This window comes from Ahaetulla prasina, chromosome 7, assembly GCF_028640845.1.
Source record: "Ahaetulla prasina isolate Xishuangbanna chromosome 7, ASM2864084v1, whole genome shotgun sequence".
NCBI classification, from domain to species: Eukaryota; Metazoa; Chordata; class Lepidosauria; order Squamata; family Colubridae; genus Ahaetulla; species Ahaetulla prasina.
In genome coordinates, this window is record NC_080545.1 from 35,463,380 (window position 1) to 35,481,312 (window position 17,933).

The 17,933-nt window shown below is 43.5% G+C and overlaps 1 protein-coding gene across 1 annotated transcript in view; it reads left to right on the plus strand.

Moving 5' to 3' along the window:
- The window catches only part of TMEM168 (transmembrane protein 168), a 167,614-nt gene extending 152,384 nt beyond the window's left edge, over positions 1 to 15,230 (plus strand). The window contains exon 5 of the mRNA XM_058191940.1: positions 15,064 to 15,230. Within this exon, the coding sequence (XP_058047923.1) occupies positions 15,064 to 15,221 (158 nt within the window). The 3' untranslated portion in view covers positions 15,222 to 15,230. The remainder of the gene's footprint in view (positions 1 to 15,063) is intronic.
- The last annotated feature ends 2,703 nt before the right edge of the window (positions 15,231 to 17,933 follow it).

The following is a 17,933-nucleotide window of genomic DNA, read 5'->3' on the forward strand; positions in this document are numbered from 1 at the left end:
CTTGCTACAAAAACAAGAGTTGAGTTGAAGTACAACTCTTTTTTAAAACATACCACATTTTACATATGAATAAGCTCTCCTTGCTAGAACAGGTATCTGATAGAAAGACCCAGAAGCACAACCAACTTGACAGACGTTCTGGCAAAAAGAAAACATCATGTGAACTGAAATAGGTAATGAAGTTTTCAGTACCCAGTGCACTGTTATACCATTATATACATTGTCACTGTGAAGCTAATGGAATTTTTGAGTTGTTTGAATTAGCCCCACTGATTTTTGTTTATTTCACATTACAGATTTTATTTGCACCAGCAGGGTTCTATCAGATTACTCCCTAAAGTGTACAGAATCCTATGGAGATGATTCATATCATCACTTAAGAGTAATGTTTTCATAATTATATCAACTTTGAACCCAAGAGATTAGACGAGCAACAATACAATAACATTATATATATTCTCATATACTGTATTCATTTTCATTCTTTCAAAAGAGGATGGAGAAATTGTTTAATTACATTATACTGGAACTATAAAAGACAATACAACACTTACAATAATTTCTGTTTCCTCTGTAATATAAACAGATCACAAGAATACACACACACACACACAAACAAAACATCATGTTATTTCCTATTGGGGAAAACATTATTGAAAAATGTTAAATAGTACAGAAAATAAAGGTGTGATATAAGTGGGGGGGAAGGAAATACATGTAAATCCATGTTTCATGAATTCCATTCACTATATCCCTCAATACTTTTATAGTTTTGCAAACAAGCCTTACTTGTTATCTCCATATGTTGTTTTAAATACTGACTTCTGTTCTTTCTACTTTTCTTTTGAAGATCTCATCAATTCTATCCAATCAAAATTTTCTAGGATTACCCCTTCCACTCTTCTATATACACTTGCTTTAGAATTTGACACTATTCTCTCCACTCATTTATTCTTAACCCCATCTGTTCTTTTTTTTTAAATAACAATACTTAAGTAAGTCATTTTTACTTTATTCATTTCTACTATTTATTTTTTTTGAGTCTAAGTGATGCAAGTTTCAGGTTTTTCCCATCATATCTAACTCATGTAGCAAAGTGGACAGAATCACACTTCCATACACAGCCATTTTTACTTCTTTTATTACATACTTAACAGATTAACAGAGTTGGAAGGGACCTTGTAGGTCATCAAGTCCAACCCCCCATCCAGCAGGAAACCCAGTCTAAACCATTTCTGACAGATGGCACTCCAGTCTGTTCTTGAAATCTTCCAGTGATGAAGCTCCCACAACTTCTGAAGGCAAGTTGTTCCACTGCTTGATTACTCTCACTGTCAGAAAATTTCTCCTTATTTCCAGATCGAATCTCTCCTTGTTCAGTTTCCAACCATTATTCCTTGTCGGGCCTTTAGGTGCTTTGGAAAATAGGTTGATCCGGGATGAAATGCTCCCGGTTTGGACCAGATTGCCTGATCCGGTAGCGATTGTGGCGGGTGGTTCTGAGAACCGGTAGCAAAAATCCCTGCCCCCCCGCCCATGCCCAGCTGAGCCGCGCAATCATCAGTAGTATTTTTTTTTACTTTTAAAAGCATTTTTTCAGCCAAAGAAAAAATGCTTTTAAAAGTAAAAAAAAGCCTTTGATGATCGCACAGTTTTTAGCTGGGTGCTAGCCAAAAAAAAAAAAAAAGGCAGGGAGTCCGTTTTTCCTCCCAGCAGGCTTCCCTGAAGTTTCCCTGAAGCCTGCTGGGAGGAAAAATGGACTCCCTCCCCATTTTTTGGTTTGCCTAGCAAGCCTGCTGGGTGGAAAAACAGACTCCCCCCCCCACTTTTTGATTTGCTTAGCAAGCCTGCTGGGAGGAAAAACGGTGTGTGTGTGGGTCGTTTTAGAGAGAGAGAGAGAGAGAGAGAGAGAGAGAGAGAGAGAGAGAGAGAGAGAGAAAGGAGGCAGGGAAGGAAGGGAGGGAGGGAGGAAGGAATACAAACTTGGCACTAGAAGCAGCTTCAGAGGATAATCCAGGGGGCTGGAAGGGACCTGGAGTTCATCTAGTCTAATCCTGCTCCAGCAGAATATTGCTAGTGAGTTTCTGTCTTTTGATCCCCCAGTCACATAGCCACGCCCACCCAGTCACAAGACCCCCCACCATGCCATGCCCACCAAGCCCACAGAACAGGAAGCAAAAAAAATTAGATTTCACCCCTGGGTTGACCTTCCCCTCTCTATGGCAGTCCCTCAAATATTGGAACACTGCTATCATGTCTCCCCTGGTCCTTCTCTTCACTAGATTAGCCATGCCAAGTTCCTGCAACCCTTCATCGTATGTTTTAGCCTCCAGTCCCCTAATCATCTTGGTTGTCCTTCTTTGCACTTTTTCTAGAGTCTCAACATCTTTTTTATAGTGTGGTGACCAAAACTGGATGCAGTATTCTAGGTGTGGTCTTACTAAGGCTTTATAGAGTGGTATTAGTACCTCACTTGATCGTGATTGTATCTCTCCGTTAATGCAATTTAGGATTGCATTGGCTTTTTTGGCTGCCGCTGCACACTGTTGGTTCATATTTAATTGGTTGTCCACTAAGACTCCCAGATCCCTCTGACAGTTTTTGCTATTAAGCCTTTCACCCAGTCTTTTGGTTTTTCTTGTCTAAGTGTAAGACTTTACTTTTCTCTGTATTGAATTTTATTTTGTTAGATCAGGTCCAGTGTTCAAGTCGGTCAAGATCCATCTGGATCTTGAGCCTATCATCTAGGGTGTTGGCTATTCCTGCCAGCTTAGTATCATCTGCAAATTTGGTAAATTCCCCTTCTATTCCCTCATCTAAGTCATTTATGAAGATATTGAAGAGTGCTGGGCCTAAGACGGAATCTTGTGGTACCCCACTGCTTACTTCCCTCCGTGTAAATGTAGTACCATTAAGGACTACTCGTTGATTATGGTTTGTCAGCCAGTTATGAATTCATCTGATTGTGATGCTATCTATCCCACTTTTTTCTAGTTTACCAAGCTTGTGGTCATACTTTGTTGAATGCCTTGCTGAAGTCTAAGTATATTATTAGACAGTATTTCACTGGTCTATTAATTTAGTCACTTGTGTTAAAGAATGAATAAGATTGGTTTGGCATGATCTGTTTTTAACAAACCTGTGCTGACTTCTAATTATTACTTTACTCATTTCTAGATGTTGGTATCTTCTCGGGTATTTATGTTAGGCTGATTGGTCTGTAGTTTCCTGGGTCTGGTTTTTTTCCCTTTTTTGAAGATGGGAACCACATCAGCTCTTTTCCAGTCCTCTGGTAGTTCCCCAGTGCGCTAGGATTTTTGGAAGATATGATACAATGGTTCTGACATGAAATCTGCCAGCTCTTTTAGAATTCTGGGATGTAATCCATCAGGTTCCGGTGATTTGTATTCATCAAGATCAGACAACTGTTTTCTTTCCAATTTTTTTTGCTTATTTTAACTTTTATTTCTAGTCTGTCTTTTACAGTTATGTTTTTGGTAGGTAGGACTATTGGGGTTTTTTTTGCATGAAGACCGATGCAAAGAATGAGTAATGGAGCTCTGCTTTCCCTCTGCTGCCTGTTACTTCCTTGCTGTCTTCTCTCTTTAGTGGACCTTTTCCTTGATTTTTTTTCTTGTTATTTATATATTATATATTTTTTTAAAACACATTTATATGTTTTTTTTTATTATCCTTGATTTCTGTTGCAAGTCTTTGTTCTGAATCTTTGCTTTCCTGACTTTGCCTTTGTCGTGTCCCACTCCTCCGCTGACAGCCGGGTCAGGGAAATCCGAATCAGGCTTGCCTCTGCAGCTCTGCCCAAAGTCCTAGCAAAGTCCTCAGAGCAGGCAGGAGACCAGAAAGTGACTTCAGCAATCCAAGGTAGACTTTGCCTGACTCAGAAAGCAGATCCTTTATATAGGCCATGGGGTGTGGCTCCATGACTCAGCACTCATTAAGAAGCACCTCCCTTCCTTCTGTTGCCTCCGCCTATCCAGTCTTCTGATGCGAGGGTCACTCCAATCAGCAGCTGTTGGAAATAAACTTTCCTCAGGCTCACATGCTGTGGAGGAGGGGGAGGGGTCTAGCTGCTCCGTTTGCCTGGGCATGGAGCCAGGGCTGGGGCCGGGGGGTGCTCCCTCCTCTGCAGCCTGCTTGGGCATGGAGCCAGGGCTGGGGCCGGGAGATGCCCCCTCCTCAGCCTGTCTGGGCATGGAGCCAGGGCTGGGGCCAGGAGGACATTCTTCAGCGTTCGGAAGCAGATAAGCAGACCCCGGCTGCGGTGAGAGCGGGCAAGACACAACAGTCTTTGAAGATTTTGGCTATCTGCTGATATTCTGCCGTAGTTATGTGTCCTTCTTTCCATTTTTTGTACTTGTCCTTTTTCTCTTTCAATTTGCCAGAGAGATCTTTGTGCAGCCATGCTGGTTTCTTCTTGGATTTCTTTTTCTTTTTCAGTGGTATTGTACTGGACTGAGCTTTTATGATCATATTTTTCAGACTTTCCCAAGATTCTTGAGTTGTTTTCCCCTTTAGGATTTTCATCCAAGGAATCTTTTCCAAGTTCCCTCTGAGTTTATTAAAATCAGCTCTTTTAAAATCTTGGACTCTGGTATCATTATGTTCTATTGCTTGTGTTTGTGTTATGTTGAATTCTAGTATGACATGGTCACTTTCACCCAAGATTCCTGCGGTTTCAACCCCCTCTATCACTTCTTCTCTGTTTGTAAGAAATAAGTCCAGTATGGCTGTCCCTCTAGTTCCCTCTTCTACTTTGGGACAACAAAGTTGTCAACTAGATTGGTCAGGAACTACCGGTTGGTGCAAACCAGTAGTGGCGATGGTGAGAGGCTCCACCAACCAGAGGTGGGTTTCAGCAGGTTCTGACCAGTTCCGGTAGCAGAAATTTTGAGTAGTTCAGAGAACCGGTAGTAAAATTCTGACTGGCTCCGCTCCCATCTATTCTCTGCCTCCTGAGTCCCAGCTGATTGGGAGGAAATGGAGATTTTATAGTAACCTTCCCATGGAGTGGAGTGGGAATGGAGATTTTACAGTATCCTTCCCATGCCATGCCCACCAAGCTATGCCATATCCAGCAAGCCACCCCCAAAGAACCGGTAGGAAAAAAATTTGAAACCCACCACTGCTGCCCACCCTCCTGGACGTCATCACGGATGCTCTGCGCATGCACATAAGTGCTGTGCATGAGCGAAGCAAGCATGCTTGCAGTTCCAAAATGGTAGCGAAGGTAAGTGGAACCCACTACTAATCAGGAACCTATTTGATTTCTCACTTGGTGTGGAATTACTCTTCCAATTGATGTCAGGGTAATTGAAATCCCCCATTACTATTGTAGTTTGTTTCCTACATATATTTGTTAATTGGTTGGCAAAAAGTACATCTATTTTTTTCTGCTTGTTGTGTGGCCTGTAGTATACACCTATGGCAATGTCATTCATTTTTTCTTTTATATTGACCTGTATGCATTCTGGGAGATTTTCATCTTTGGTTTTGTGCATTTCTGTAGCAACGTAGTGGTCCTGTGCAACTCCAAAATACCCATTCCTTACAAAGTACTATATAGTACTACTTTTTTCTATCAGTTTTTATACTCCTTCAAATTTCTCTGTGAATTTTCCTACTTTTAGAAATCATTCTACTTGGGTACACAAATTCATCTATTTGCTCTAATTTTTTAACTGATTTTGTATTACTTGCTATCATTCACTCGATTTTTCCTTTCAAATGCAGCTATATTGTTTTTTGATATATTAATTTTCAAATCTTCATTCCACTCTGCATCATACAGACTAACATTTACTGCATTTGAATTATAAGGCAGCAACACAGCATTGTCTGCTTACATAAGAACATGCATCTGGCCGATTCATACCTTTCAGTTCTCACCAAAATGTTCTTCTCATACGTATGTACATATACACTCATAATATATATCATACATTATCATATTCTTGTCTTGCACCTCATTTGGTTTGTACTTGAAGTATACTGGCAAAATGTGCCCAAATTTAGTACTTACTGTTCTTGCAGTTAGAACAATATAGCATGCTGTTTATAGCATGGATGCAACTAAGGCTGATAATTTAGTCTACTTCTTTCTAATGAAAAGGATTATGCAAAAGTATTATATAAAATGTCACAGGACTATCCATAAGGGAAGAAATGTATTTTTCACATTTTAGTTTCGTATAAAGAAGGAATAATCTACAGTTTCAGGATCTATACTAACTGAAGAAACTATTTCAGTATGAACCTATTTCAAAAGGCTGTGCTGTCTCTGTCCTAGCCCACACCCTGGAAAGTTACTACTCTATGCATCCAGCTTTTCAATTTGTTATCCAAAGGTATAGAGACCTATAGAACCTTTTGTTCTATAGATGGCTAACCTTTTCCGGGCCAAGTGCCCAAAGTGTGCATCCATTTGAATGCGCATGCAGGCACCTGAACCCCCCGCACACGAGACCCACCCCGCACATGCCTGTATGACCTCCCACATGCAGCCTGCCCCCTACACATGCGCGCATCTTATGTGTGCCCCCACATGTGCACCCATTCCCCATGTGCGCTCCATCCCCCCGTGTGTGTGCAGCAAAGACCCAAAGATCAGCTGGCCGGTGGGAAGCGGCCATGCATGCGCGGCAGAACTGAGCTGGGGTGACAGTTCGCATGTCCACAGAGAGGGCGCTGCACGCAACCTCTGGCATACATGCCATAGGTTCGCCATCACGGCTACAGAGGATGAATAATTGGCTTTTTCCAATTTTCCAAGAGGATTTTTCATTAACATACTACCGTATTTCCCCAAAAATAAGACCCTGTCTTATATTTTTTTTGAACCCTGAAATAAGGCTTATTTTTAAATAACTTTAAAATAAGGTTTATTTTTAAATAAATAAGCCTTATTTTGGGGGGGGGTGTCTTATTATTTTTGGGGGGGTAGGAGGCCCCGGGCAGCCTGTGCACTCACAACCGGGAGTCTGGCAGAGAGAGGCTCCCTCCGCATGCTGTGATCAAGCCCCTTGCCTCCTGCAGGTGTGTATGGAATGCAAGTAGCCCGAAGGTGCCAAGCCGTGCGAGCGCCTGTCCCACCCTGCTTGTGCGCCTCCCAGGCTTCACTACATTGATGTGGACAAAGCCAATAAGCACCAGGTTCTTGAGGAGGGTCTGCCAGCAAGCCTGGGAAGCCCCTCCACCTCGGGAGTCACCAGACAGGACAGCGACTGGGCTGGATTCTTCCCGTTCCTCGCAGAACCCTTGCCCGCCCTCCCTTCCTCCCACAGGCCCCGCTTACTCTTTCCAGACAGCCGGAAGCAAGATGGTGGGCAATTGCACCATAGGCAGCCCCGACAGACACAGCTCGGCCAGCCCAGCCACGGCTAGCACTCCCCGCCCATGGCTGAGCTTGGCCCTCAGGGAGCTGGCCAGAGCCTCCGGCAGCACCCACAGAGCCTCATCCATCCCCACCGAGAGACCCGCGCCCAGCTGTGAGACACAGCAGGCCTGCTGGGCATTGCAGTCCTCCACAACTTCTGTCCCCACACCCTACTGCGCAGCCGCCACCCACCCCCACCAGAAGCCTCATGAAAAAAAAATCTCATGATGTTGAAAGGTTTTTTTTACCATAGTCCCACAGACTACTTTTCTTGCCCTGCATGTGACGATGGAGAATAGAGCTGGAAAGCAGGTTACTGAAGGGATATGGCTGCCTTGGGAGGCTTGGGAGGGGTGAGGGACCTGTGTGTGTGGCGGGGGGACGGGGAGAACATTTCTGCCAGCCCTGGATGACTCTCTGAGAGTGGATCGGATCTTTCTCTCTCATTCTCTCTCATTCTCACACATGCACACTGTTCTTTCTTTGGGATCACAGCACAGACCCAGGATTGCAAGGCTGAAGGCTTTAGATGGAGCATTTTGGGATGTGTGTGTCTGTGCTGTGATCCCAGGTAATGAACGATCAGCAAAAAAAGGGGAAAGAGGCCAGCAGCTGGGGCGGTGCTCTGGAGATCTGGGCCGAGTTGCACATCCCTCACTGATACAGCTGATCAGCGGGTAGCAATTAAGGGGCTGAACCTCCATGAGGTGACCAGGGAAGGGAAGGTCTGCTTCCTGTGCTGGCCACGCCCACCCCTTCATAGGGCTTATTTGGGGGGGTGTATATTTAGGCCCACCCCAAAGATCAGGCTTGGTCTTATTTTCGGGACAAGTCATATTTTTGGGGAAACACGGTATACTTCTCTGTGTAAAAGTATGTACATTGGTTATGTTTTATATTAGTTTTGATGATGTTTTTATTCAGCATGTCTCATTCAGAAAAAAACCGAACAAGTGTATATGTATTCTTTCTATTTTTAAGTGATTGATGATTTCTCAGTGCTTCTTTTGTTTTAATCTGCCTAACAAAATAACAAAAATTAAATAATTCCTCAGTAAGTTTTGACTCATAATGCTAGAAGTCACTAATTTAAAAGATCTCTAAGAGGTTATCTATCTATTTAGATCAGCATTTTCTAAAAGGAAGCCCTCTAGAAATATTAAAATCCTTGATACAGCCCATATCTAGAAGGCATCAATTTAGGAAAAAATCATTTTGATACATATACTCGACCCATGCAGTAATTATTGCACTAACCCTTTATGTCAACATATAATCAATCAATTTAATATAATATATTATATTAATATATTATATTAATATATTAATATAATATAATCAATCAATGTAAAATAATAAATTCAAATTTATGAAGAGCAGCATTTCTAATTGCATGGTCCTTTGATTCAACAGGTTCCAAAATATAGACATTCAATTTACCATTACAGATCATGAATGCAACGTGACTATTTCTCCATTTGACAAAATTGTATTTTAATGTACTGTGCACATGGCATAAATTTTAATTCCATACCTTGGGAATATGTGCAGTTTCTAATGCAAAAGAAAACTCTTCCAAAGCTTCTTGATGGTTATGCATACTTTGGAAAGCTACACCTATATGATAGTATGTTTCAAACACCTGGAACAAAAGAATTATGATATCAAATTACTTAATAATTCTTTCCATCTTTATCTTAACAGGTTCTAAATTTCAAATATTAAAACTGTGATTACCTCATTATTAATGATGAAATTTCCACCCATGTTCTAAAAATACAGTGAACACTAGAATCAATATTCTAGTATTGAATAATATGGATTCTAATTGCATTTTTTTTAAAAATTAACCAAATACAGTATTCTTAAGGAACAGGGTACTGAACAGCCTGTATTTGTCCAGTAACCTTGGGTGCTGCAATTTTGCAGTTTTTGAGGGAAATCCAATTTTATTTCCTTAACCTTTTTATTCTTGTAACAGGGTTGTCCCTGCCGCCTTGAAAGAGGCGGTGGTGAGACTCCTCCTTAAGAAGCCTTCCCTGGATCCGGCTGTTTTAGGAAATTATCGTCCAGTCTCCAAACTTCGTTTTGTGGCGAAGGTTGTAGAGAGTGTGGTGGCACGTCAGTTACCCCAGTACCTGGAGGAAACTGTCTATCTAGACCCGTTCCAGTCCGGTTTCCGTCCTGGATATAGCACTGAGACAGCTTTAGTCGCATTGGTTGATGATCTCTGTAGGGCCCGGGACAGGGGTTATTCCTCTGCCCTGGTCCTATTAGACCTCTCAGCGGCTTTTGATACCATCGACCATGGTATCCTGCTGCACCGGTTGGGGAGTATTGGAGTGGGAGGCACCATTTTTCAGTGGTTCTCCTCCTATCTCTCTGACCGGTCGCAGACGGTGTTGGCAGGGGGGCAGAGATCGACCGCGAGGCGCCTCACGTGTGGGGTGCCGCAGGGGTCGATTCTCTCGCCTCTCCTATTCAACATCTATATGAAGCCGCTGGGTGAGATCATCAGTGGTTTTGGGGTGAGTTACCAACTGTACGCTGATGACACGCAGCTGTACTTTTCCACCCCAGGCCACCCCAATGAAGCCGTCAAAGTGCTGTCCCAGTGTTTGGAGGCCGTACGGGTCTGGATGGGGAGAAACAAGCTCAGGCTCAACCCCTCCAAGACAGAGTGGCTGTGGATGCCGGCACCCCGGTACAGTCAGCTGCAACTGCGGCTAACTGTCGGGGGTGAGTCATTGGCCCCGATGGAGAGGGTGTGCAACTTAGGCGTGCTCCTGGATGGACGGCTGTCTTTTGAAGACCATTTGACGGCCGTCTCCAGGAGAGCTTTTCATCAGGTTTGCCTGATCCGCCAGTTGCGCCCCTTTCTTGATCGGGGTGCCCTATGCACGGTCACTCACGCTCTAGTTACCTCTCGCTTGGACTATTGCAATGCTCTCTACATGGGGCTCCCCTTGAAGAGCATCCGAAGGCTCCAGTTGGTCCAGAATGCAGCTGCGCGCGTGATAGAGGGAGCCGCTCGCGGCTCCCATGTAACACCACTCCTGCGCAAGCTGCACTGGCTGCCTGTGGTCTATCGGGTGCACTTCAAGGTATTGGTTACAACCTTTAAAGCGCTCCATGGCTTAGGACCGGGATACCTACGGGACCGCCTTCTGCCGCCGTTTGCCTCCCATCATCCCGTGCGCTCTCACAGGGAGGGACTCCTCATGGTGCCATCGGCCAAGCAATGGCGGCTGGCGACCCCCAGGGGAAGGGCCTTTTCTGTGGGGGCTTCTACCCTCTGGAACGAACTCCCCCCGGGACTCCGTCAACTTCCCGACCTTCAGACCTTTCGCGTGAGCTGAAGACATATTTATTTCATCAAGCAGGACTGGCATAGGATTTTAGAATTTTAATTCTTGTTATTGGGGTTTTAGTTCAATTGGTTTTATTGTTTTATATGTATTTTATATAGGGCCGTATTTGATAGGTTTTTTAATTATTGTTTTATTATATTTATTACTATGGTTTTATATGGCTGTTAACCGCCCTGAGTCCTTCGGGAGAAGGGCGGTATAAAAACCTAAATAAATAAATAAATAAATAAATAAATAAATAAATATTGATAGTGCACAATCTATGCTAACATGTTCTTTCCTTATCTGATTTTCTTTAGCATCCTTTGTAACAAACAATTTAGAAAGTTTCAAAACTTGCTTATAATTCCATTGCATTTGGTTAGGATTAATAATTTTCCATATTACGTTCTGATCTTCTTTTAGACATACCTCCTGAATAAACAGATGGGTCAGAAATATATGAACTCCCTCATACCACATGTTCAGCAGTTGTGCAAGGAGGCTCTCCAGACAACTACACTGATTTATAAATGTCGAGGTAATAGGCCAGATTATAAATGGATTACATAATATGCCAGGGAAGAGACCTATCTATCTATCTATAGATTGTAAGAGTACAATCTATCCTTTATAGGAATGGAGCTGAGGTAGAACCCCTTTCAATAAGAATTTAAAGTAGAAAATAGCATTGTATGCAGGGATTTAAAAAGCATTTAAAATATCCATGGTTTAAGAATTAACAGATACATCACAGTGTACATTTTGTGGATTAAACCCCATTTGAAATTATGGAAAATTAAATCTGTCTGTTGGAATAAAATTGACAGAATTTTGTTGCATCTTAAAGACCACCACTTCTTCCACTCTGAAATATAGTCCTTGTTACAGACAATACAATATCAGAAGATATGTAAAAGTTTGTTGGAGGCAGGCACACATAATGGAATCGATGTGTTAGAACAGGGGTGTCAAACTCAAGGCCCGCAGACTGCATCCGGCCCACAGGGTACTTAAATCCGGCCCACAGGGCCGGCCTGGAAATATCAAAAGACTAGCCCACAGTGCCTGTGGTGGATAAAACAGATCATGTCTGGCACCTCCACACCTCGTTTTCACCCTCCATGGCCTCCTGCAGCACACTGCCGGCTGAAAATGGGCCGGAAACAGGCCAAAAAACAGGCCATGTGGCTCATTTTCGGCCAGCAGGGTACTGCAGAAGGCATCTGTCGTTGTTCCCCATCCCCCCCACTGGCCCGCAGAGAACTACAATGCTGATCCAGCCCTTGAAGAAATCCAGTTTGACACCCCTATGTTAGAATGCAACTTCCAACACTGCATGTCTAATCTAGTTTGAGAGAGAGGGTGGGGGGAGAAAATTTGCACAAGGAAGCCGAATGCAGGTAGTCCTCAAGTTACAACCACAATTGAGCCCAAAATTTCTGTTAAGTGAAACATTTGTTAATTGAGTTTTGCCCCATTTTATGACTTTTCTTGCCACAGTTGTTAAGTGAATCACTGAAGTTGTTAAATTAGTAACATGGTTGTTAAGTGAATCTGGCTTCCACATTGAGTTTGCTTGTCAGGTCACAGAAGGTGATCATGTGACCCCAGGACACTGCAACAGTCATAGGGCCTCTGGTGGCTCAGCAGACTAAGTCTGTCTGTTATTAACACAGCTGTTTGCAATTACTGCAAGTTCAAGTCCCACCAGGCCCAAGGTTGACTCAGCCTTCCATCCTTTATAAGATAAGTAAAATGAGGACCCAGATTGTTGAGGGCAACAAAGTTGATTTTGTATATAATATACAAATGGATGAAGACTATTGATTAACGCAGTGTAAGCCGCCTTGAGTCTTTGGAGAAGGGCAGGATATAAATTCAAATAAAATAAAAATAAATAAATAAATAAATATGAGTCAGTTCCCAAGCATCAGAATTTGGATCACATGACCATGGGGATGCTGCAACAGTCATAACTGTGAAAAATGGTCATAAGTCACTTTTTTCAATCCTGTTGTAACTAAACGAACTGTTCTAAGTTCAAGGACTACCTGTACAAGGAGTTAAAAGAAAGGAACAGTAAGTTGGTCTTGAATCTAAGTTTAGTATCTAAATTTAGTGTCTAAAGTTAGACTGCTTCCATCCACACTTCATAACCAAATCAGCAAGGATTTCAAGTTAGTATTCTATATAGAAATTTTTTCAGATTTCAATTACCAACAATTTACAGGTAGGACCAGGAACATATTGTATAGGAAAATTCCTTTGACTCAAGCAGCTTAGCAGTCTTCTATAATACTCTATTGCCTGAAAACAATTTTTTTAAAAAAGAAGTATGAGAACTGAGACCAAATTTAAGTATCTCTGTGCTTGTGAAGGAATGTAGACCTGACCTTGGGAATGGGTAAGGAATGAAGGAACTATTACAAGCAGGGATTCAGAAATGATTAGTCAATCCTGAGAAAGAGAAAAGTGTGAGAAAGAAATTCAAACGAAGCTCAACTTGATTCTGTTCAGTGTAAGGTAAGGCATCAATACAAACTGCAACAGATGATCAAGATTTTATTATTCTATCCTGCAATAATAAAAAGCATACCTGGAATTGCTGCCATTCCTACCTTAAGAGGGCCAGCAACAATATTAAAAGCCTGTCCAAGTTTCTCTCTATCCCATCCTAAATCAAACAAGGTTATTTTGACTTTTCCTCACTCTTTCCCTTTTCTTTGGGACTACGTAATTGATTCCAAAGTCACCTCTTAACAGTTCACACATTCTCTCTTCCATTCCCAAATCTACAGTCCTTCACAATATGGCAAGAAGTAGATTTTTTTTACTTCAACCCAAGAACAACAAAACAGCAGACAAATCAGTCCCTGCCCTTCCCCCACTTTCTGCAAATACATGTTTTCTGTGATCTCATAAACATTATGATTGGCTAACCATAGAACTAAGTCACCACTCCTTGGAATGCTGTGTGTATCAAGCCATATGTGAAGTCATAATATGCTTTGAATAGTATATATAAACCCAAAAGGGACTTTAGTTTAGCATATAAGCAGAATATAGCCAAATATTCACTATACAAGCAATAGTTTATTTTAAAAATCTCAGAGGCAGAAACTAAAAAGAAATGCCAATGCCAAAGACATAAAAGGAAGAAATCTGAAACATAAAAGTAACTCAGAATTCCATGTATTTGCATACTAGCATTTTAAGCAAGCCTTGGCTATTTATCTAGCGAACAAAAAAGAAACCCCACACTAAAACAGAATGGCTAATTGCTTGGAATCAGGATTTCCATTTCTACTCTTCCTCAAGGCTTTATTGTCTGTTTGTATGGTGCACAGGTTCTCCACCAGGATACGTAACATCTAAGGAAAACGAAACTTCACCCCTTGAACTCTAAAGGTCACAAAAACCTTGAAAGCACAGACACTTCTGCTCTGGATAGAGAAAAAAAACAGTTTGGAGTAAAAAGCCAGTGCCTCGCTCGTTTGAAGTTACCCCCGCGAAAGCAGTTTTCCAAACCTGTTTTGAACCGCAACTCTCCAAAACGCCCTGCCAAAGGCCAGGCTAGTTTGCAGTTTTGGAATTTTCAACAAAGGCAGCTCTGCAGGCATCAGCCACCAGCCTCACTAACGCCTAAGGCGGTGCAATTACACCCGGGGTGGAAATCCATCCAGAATTCGCCCGCCACGCAGGCTGCTCAGCGAGCCCAGATAGGGCGCCTGTTACCTTAGGCCAGAGTTTAGCTCGCTCGCTGGCTATAGCGGCTCGCAAGAGTGCCTGCGTTCGCGCTTGAATCTGCGCGACCGCCGTCATGAACATGGGGGGAATGGTGGAATTGGCTTCTCTGGCTGGCGATGGGGAACTAGAGAAGGAGATCTGCCCGCTATGGCTGCTGGCCAGGGAAGGGGGCAGCCGCGCGTCCTTCTGGTCCGACCCAACCAGACGGCGCGAGGTGACGTTCTGCGGAGCCGCCATCCGCGGTGTTCATCCTGTCCCTGCTGAGGGATAAAAGCCATTGCCATGGTAGCGGGAGAACCAAGGCCCGCGCCCCCGCGCTCCTGCACCAGGAGCTACGGCAACTCTAGGCGACCCTAGGTATAAGTCCTGGCCAAGCTTCCCCTCCTAGTCTCGCGGTTTGATTTCGGAGTTCCGTTATCACTGGTCAAAGCTCACCCGATGCTGCGCAATCACTGGAGCAGCTTTCAGTTAAGCTTTGGCTCGCTGAAAGGTAAGAGAGGGTAGAAGTAGCTACATATCATACCTGGACTTTTGTGTTCCTTTGATCGGAGATCTTTGCTTTCGTTCCAGGTTTTCAGAACCCAACCGGAGACCCGCAGCCGAATTGCTTGCATGATGAGCAGAGTAACAATGTGATGGGCCAGTCTGGTCCTCTCGCCTCTAGTTTTTGGGACCCAGCTTCAAGAGCGCTGATGGGAGATCTGGCAACTGCGCTGACAAGGTCTTGAAGGCATCAAGTGAGTGGAGTGTGGTGATCTAAGCTTGCTTTAGATGAATGTTCAGGACATTATTGTTTTGCATATTAATGAATTTTAACATTATAGTGTTCCACTCTAGGAGGCCCCAATTCACTATCTTGGTTTTAAAAGGTTTCAACTTTCAAGGTTTCAAAACCCTTCATAAGGAGAAGGAAATAGCCTAGAAAGCAGTCCCTGTGTTGCTAGCCATGATTCTGAGTCAGCAACTCACCCTACCATTTATTCCCTGAATTCTCACAATTCTGATCCCACTTAGGAGTTTAAAAATAGTTGCTGAGTGTGCAGAGAGGTCTAGGAATGTGGCCTGTGCTGAAGAGCAGCTGAGCCCAATAGGGCTACTAAGGACAGACCTGATTAAAGAAGCTGGAACTGCGCTCAGGAGGGCTCAAGGCTATTTGGATGTGGAAGATACTTGGGCTCAGTTTGGAAATCACAGTAGCACTGATCTGTAAATACCAGGGTTCCACCAATTCATTTTCATCATTTTAGGAAATTGCAGTATTGCAAACTTTTGAGAACTGGCTTAGGCAAACAATGATCTTTGTCAAAAAGAAAAGGTGTGAAAAAGAAAATAGAACTGAAATGAGTACCTTTCAAAGTAATCAGACATTCAAACTTAGGAGAGAAGAAAGAACATACGACAAACTATTCTCATGAATAGGAAAGGAACAAGACTGCAGAATTAGTAAACCCAAAAAACAGATAAAATCTATTCATGGAATTTTAAGACGCAATCTTAATTGTTCTAATTGTGTCTTTAAAGAAAATCAATGAACTATACAGATTAATTTAGACTCATTTTATAGTGTGCAAAATAATCTTTCCTGTAAGTAGATAATCAGTAGTTATAGTACTACAGTAAAAGGTTTGATTTTGGCTTATGTACAAAATGACAAGAATAACTGAAATCAATGGGCCTAAAACAGGGGTGTCAAACACGTGGCCTGCTGGCCAGATGCCTCACATACTGGCCATGCCCACCCTGTTTTAGTGAAGGGGGGAAAAGTTCTGATACATCACATGATGACAATGTGACTACATGAGTCTGATACCCCTGGCCTAAAGGAATCTTGTGACTCAGGCCCCCGGGCTTGGCCTCCTGGAGGAGGATGACTCAGAGAGTGAGGAGGAGCTGGCAAGGCCTGCTTCCCCTGGGCCCTCTTCTTCCCTGGCACCACCCCAGGAGGAGGAGGGGCTGGCAAGACCTGATTCCCCCGGGCCTTCTTCCTCCTTGGCAACACCCCAAGAGCCAGTTGTTGAGGATCAATCCTGGCCATGGCAAGACTGCGAAGATGTGATCAGCGCGTGCAGCAGAGGAAAGGGTGGAGCAGGCCCAGGGAGTGCTGAGTCACGGAGCAACACCCCACAGGGGATAAAAGCAGGAGGAGGAGCTCCCTGGCTCTTTGTGTTGGACAAAGCTGTGAACTTTGCGGGCAATCTGTTTCATAGATTGAAGAATCTCTTTGTAAGTGACTTTTGCTTTCCCTGTAATTTCCTGGTTACCTCGGTAACAGACTATTTTAGAGATTTTGGCAGGCGCGTGGGGAAATGTGGCTAGAACATTTCTGTGCCAAAGGGAACCTGGCCAAGTATAAATAAACTGTTGGCAGAAGGCCTTTGACTGGCTTATTTTCTTGGGAGTGTTGGGGGGAGAGAACATTTTTGTCCAACACCCCAACTAAACCATCTTCACCAAAGATAGACCAGCAGCAGGTATAACAGCAGTTACAGCAGCTACAACCGGCTAATCAACAGCTACAGCAGCAAGTGGCTCACTTGGCAGCCCCCACCCCCCATCCTCCCACTCCTCCTCCTCGTGCAAATTTATTTATTTATTTATTTATTTATTTATTTATTTATTTATTTATTTATTTATTATTTTAATTTTTATACCGCCCTTCTCCCAAAGGACTCAGGGTGGTTTACAGCCAAGATAAAACAACTAATACAAAAATTAAAACAAATTTAAAAGACAAAAATTCAAATTTGGCTAAGAACTATAAAAATCCAATAAAAACCCTATTTAAAAACCATTAGGCCAGTCCTGCGCGATGGAACAGAAACGTTTTCAGCTCGCATCGAAAAGTCTGGAGATCAGGGAGTTGGCGGATCCCTGGTGGTACCTCGTTCCAGAGGTTTGGAGCCCCCACAGAGAAGGCCCTCCCCCTGGGGGTCGCCAGCTGACATTGTCTGGCAGACAGCACCCTGAGGAGACCGTCCCTATGGGAGCGCACTGGTCGATGGGAGGCTACCGGAAGCGGCAGGCAGTCCCGTAAATAACCCGGTCCTATGCCATGGAGCGCTTTAAAGGTGGTAACCAACACCTTGAATTGCACCTGGAAGACTACCGGAAGCCAGTGCAGTGTGCGCAGGAGGGGTGTTATATGGGAGCCACAAGTCGCTCCCTCTATCACCCGCGCGGCCGCATTCTGAACCAGTTGGAGCCTCTGAGTGCTCTTCAAGGGGAGCCCCATGTAGAGAGCGTTGCAGTAGTCCAGGCGGGAAGTGACGAGGGTGTGAGTGACTGTGCATAGGGAATCCCGGTCTAAGAAGGGACGCAACTGGCGTATCAGGCAGACCTAATAGAAAGCTCCTCTGGTGACGGCCATCATATGCTCTTCTAACGAAAGCCGTGCATCCAGAAGGACGCCCAGATTGTGGACCCTCACTGTGGGGACCAAT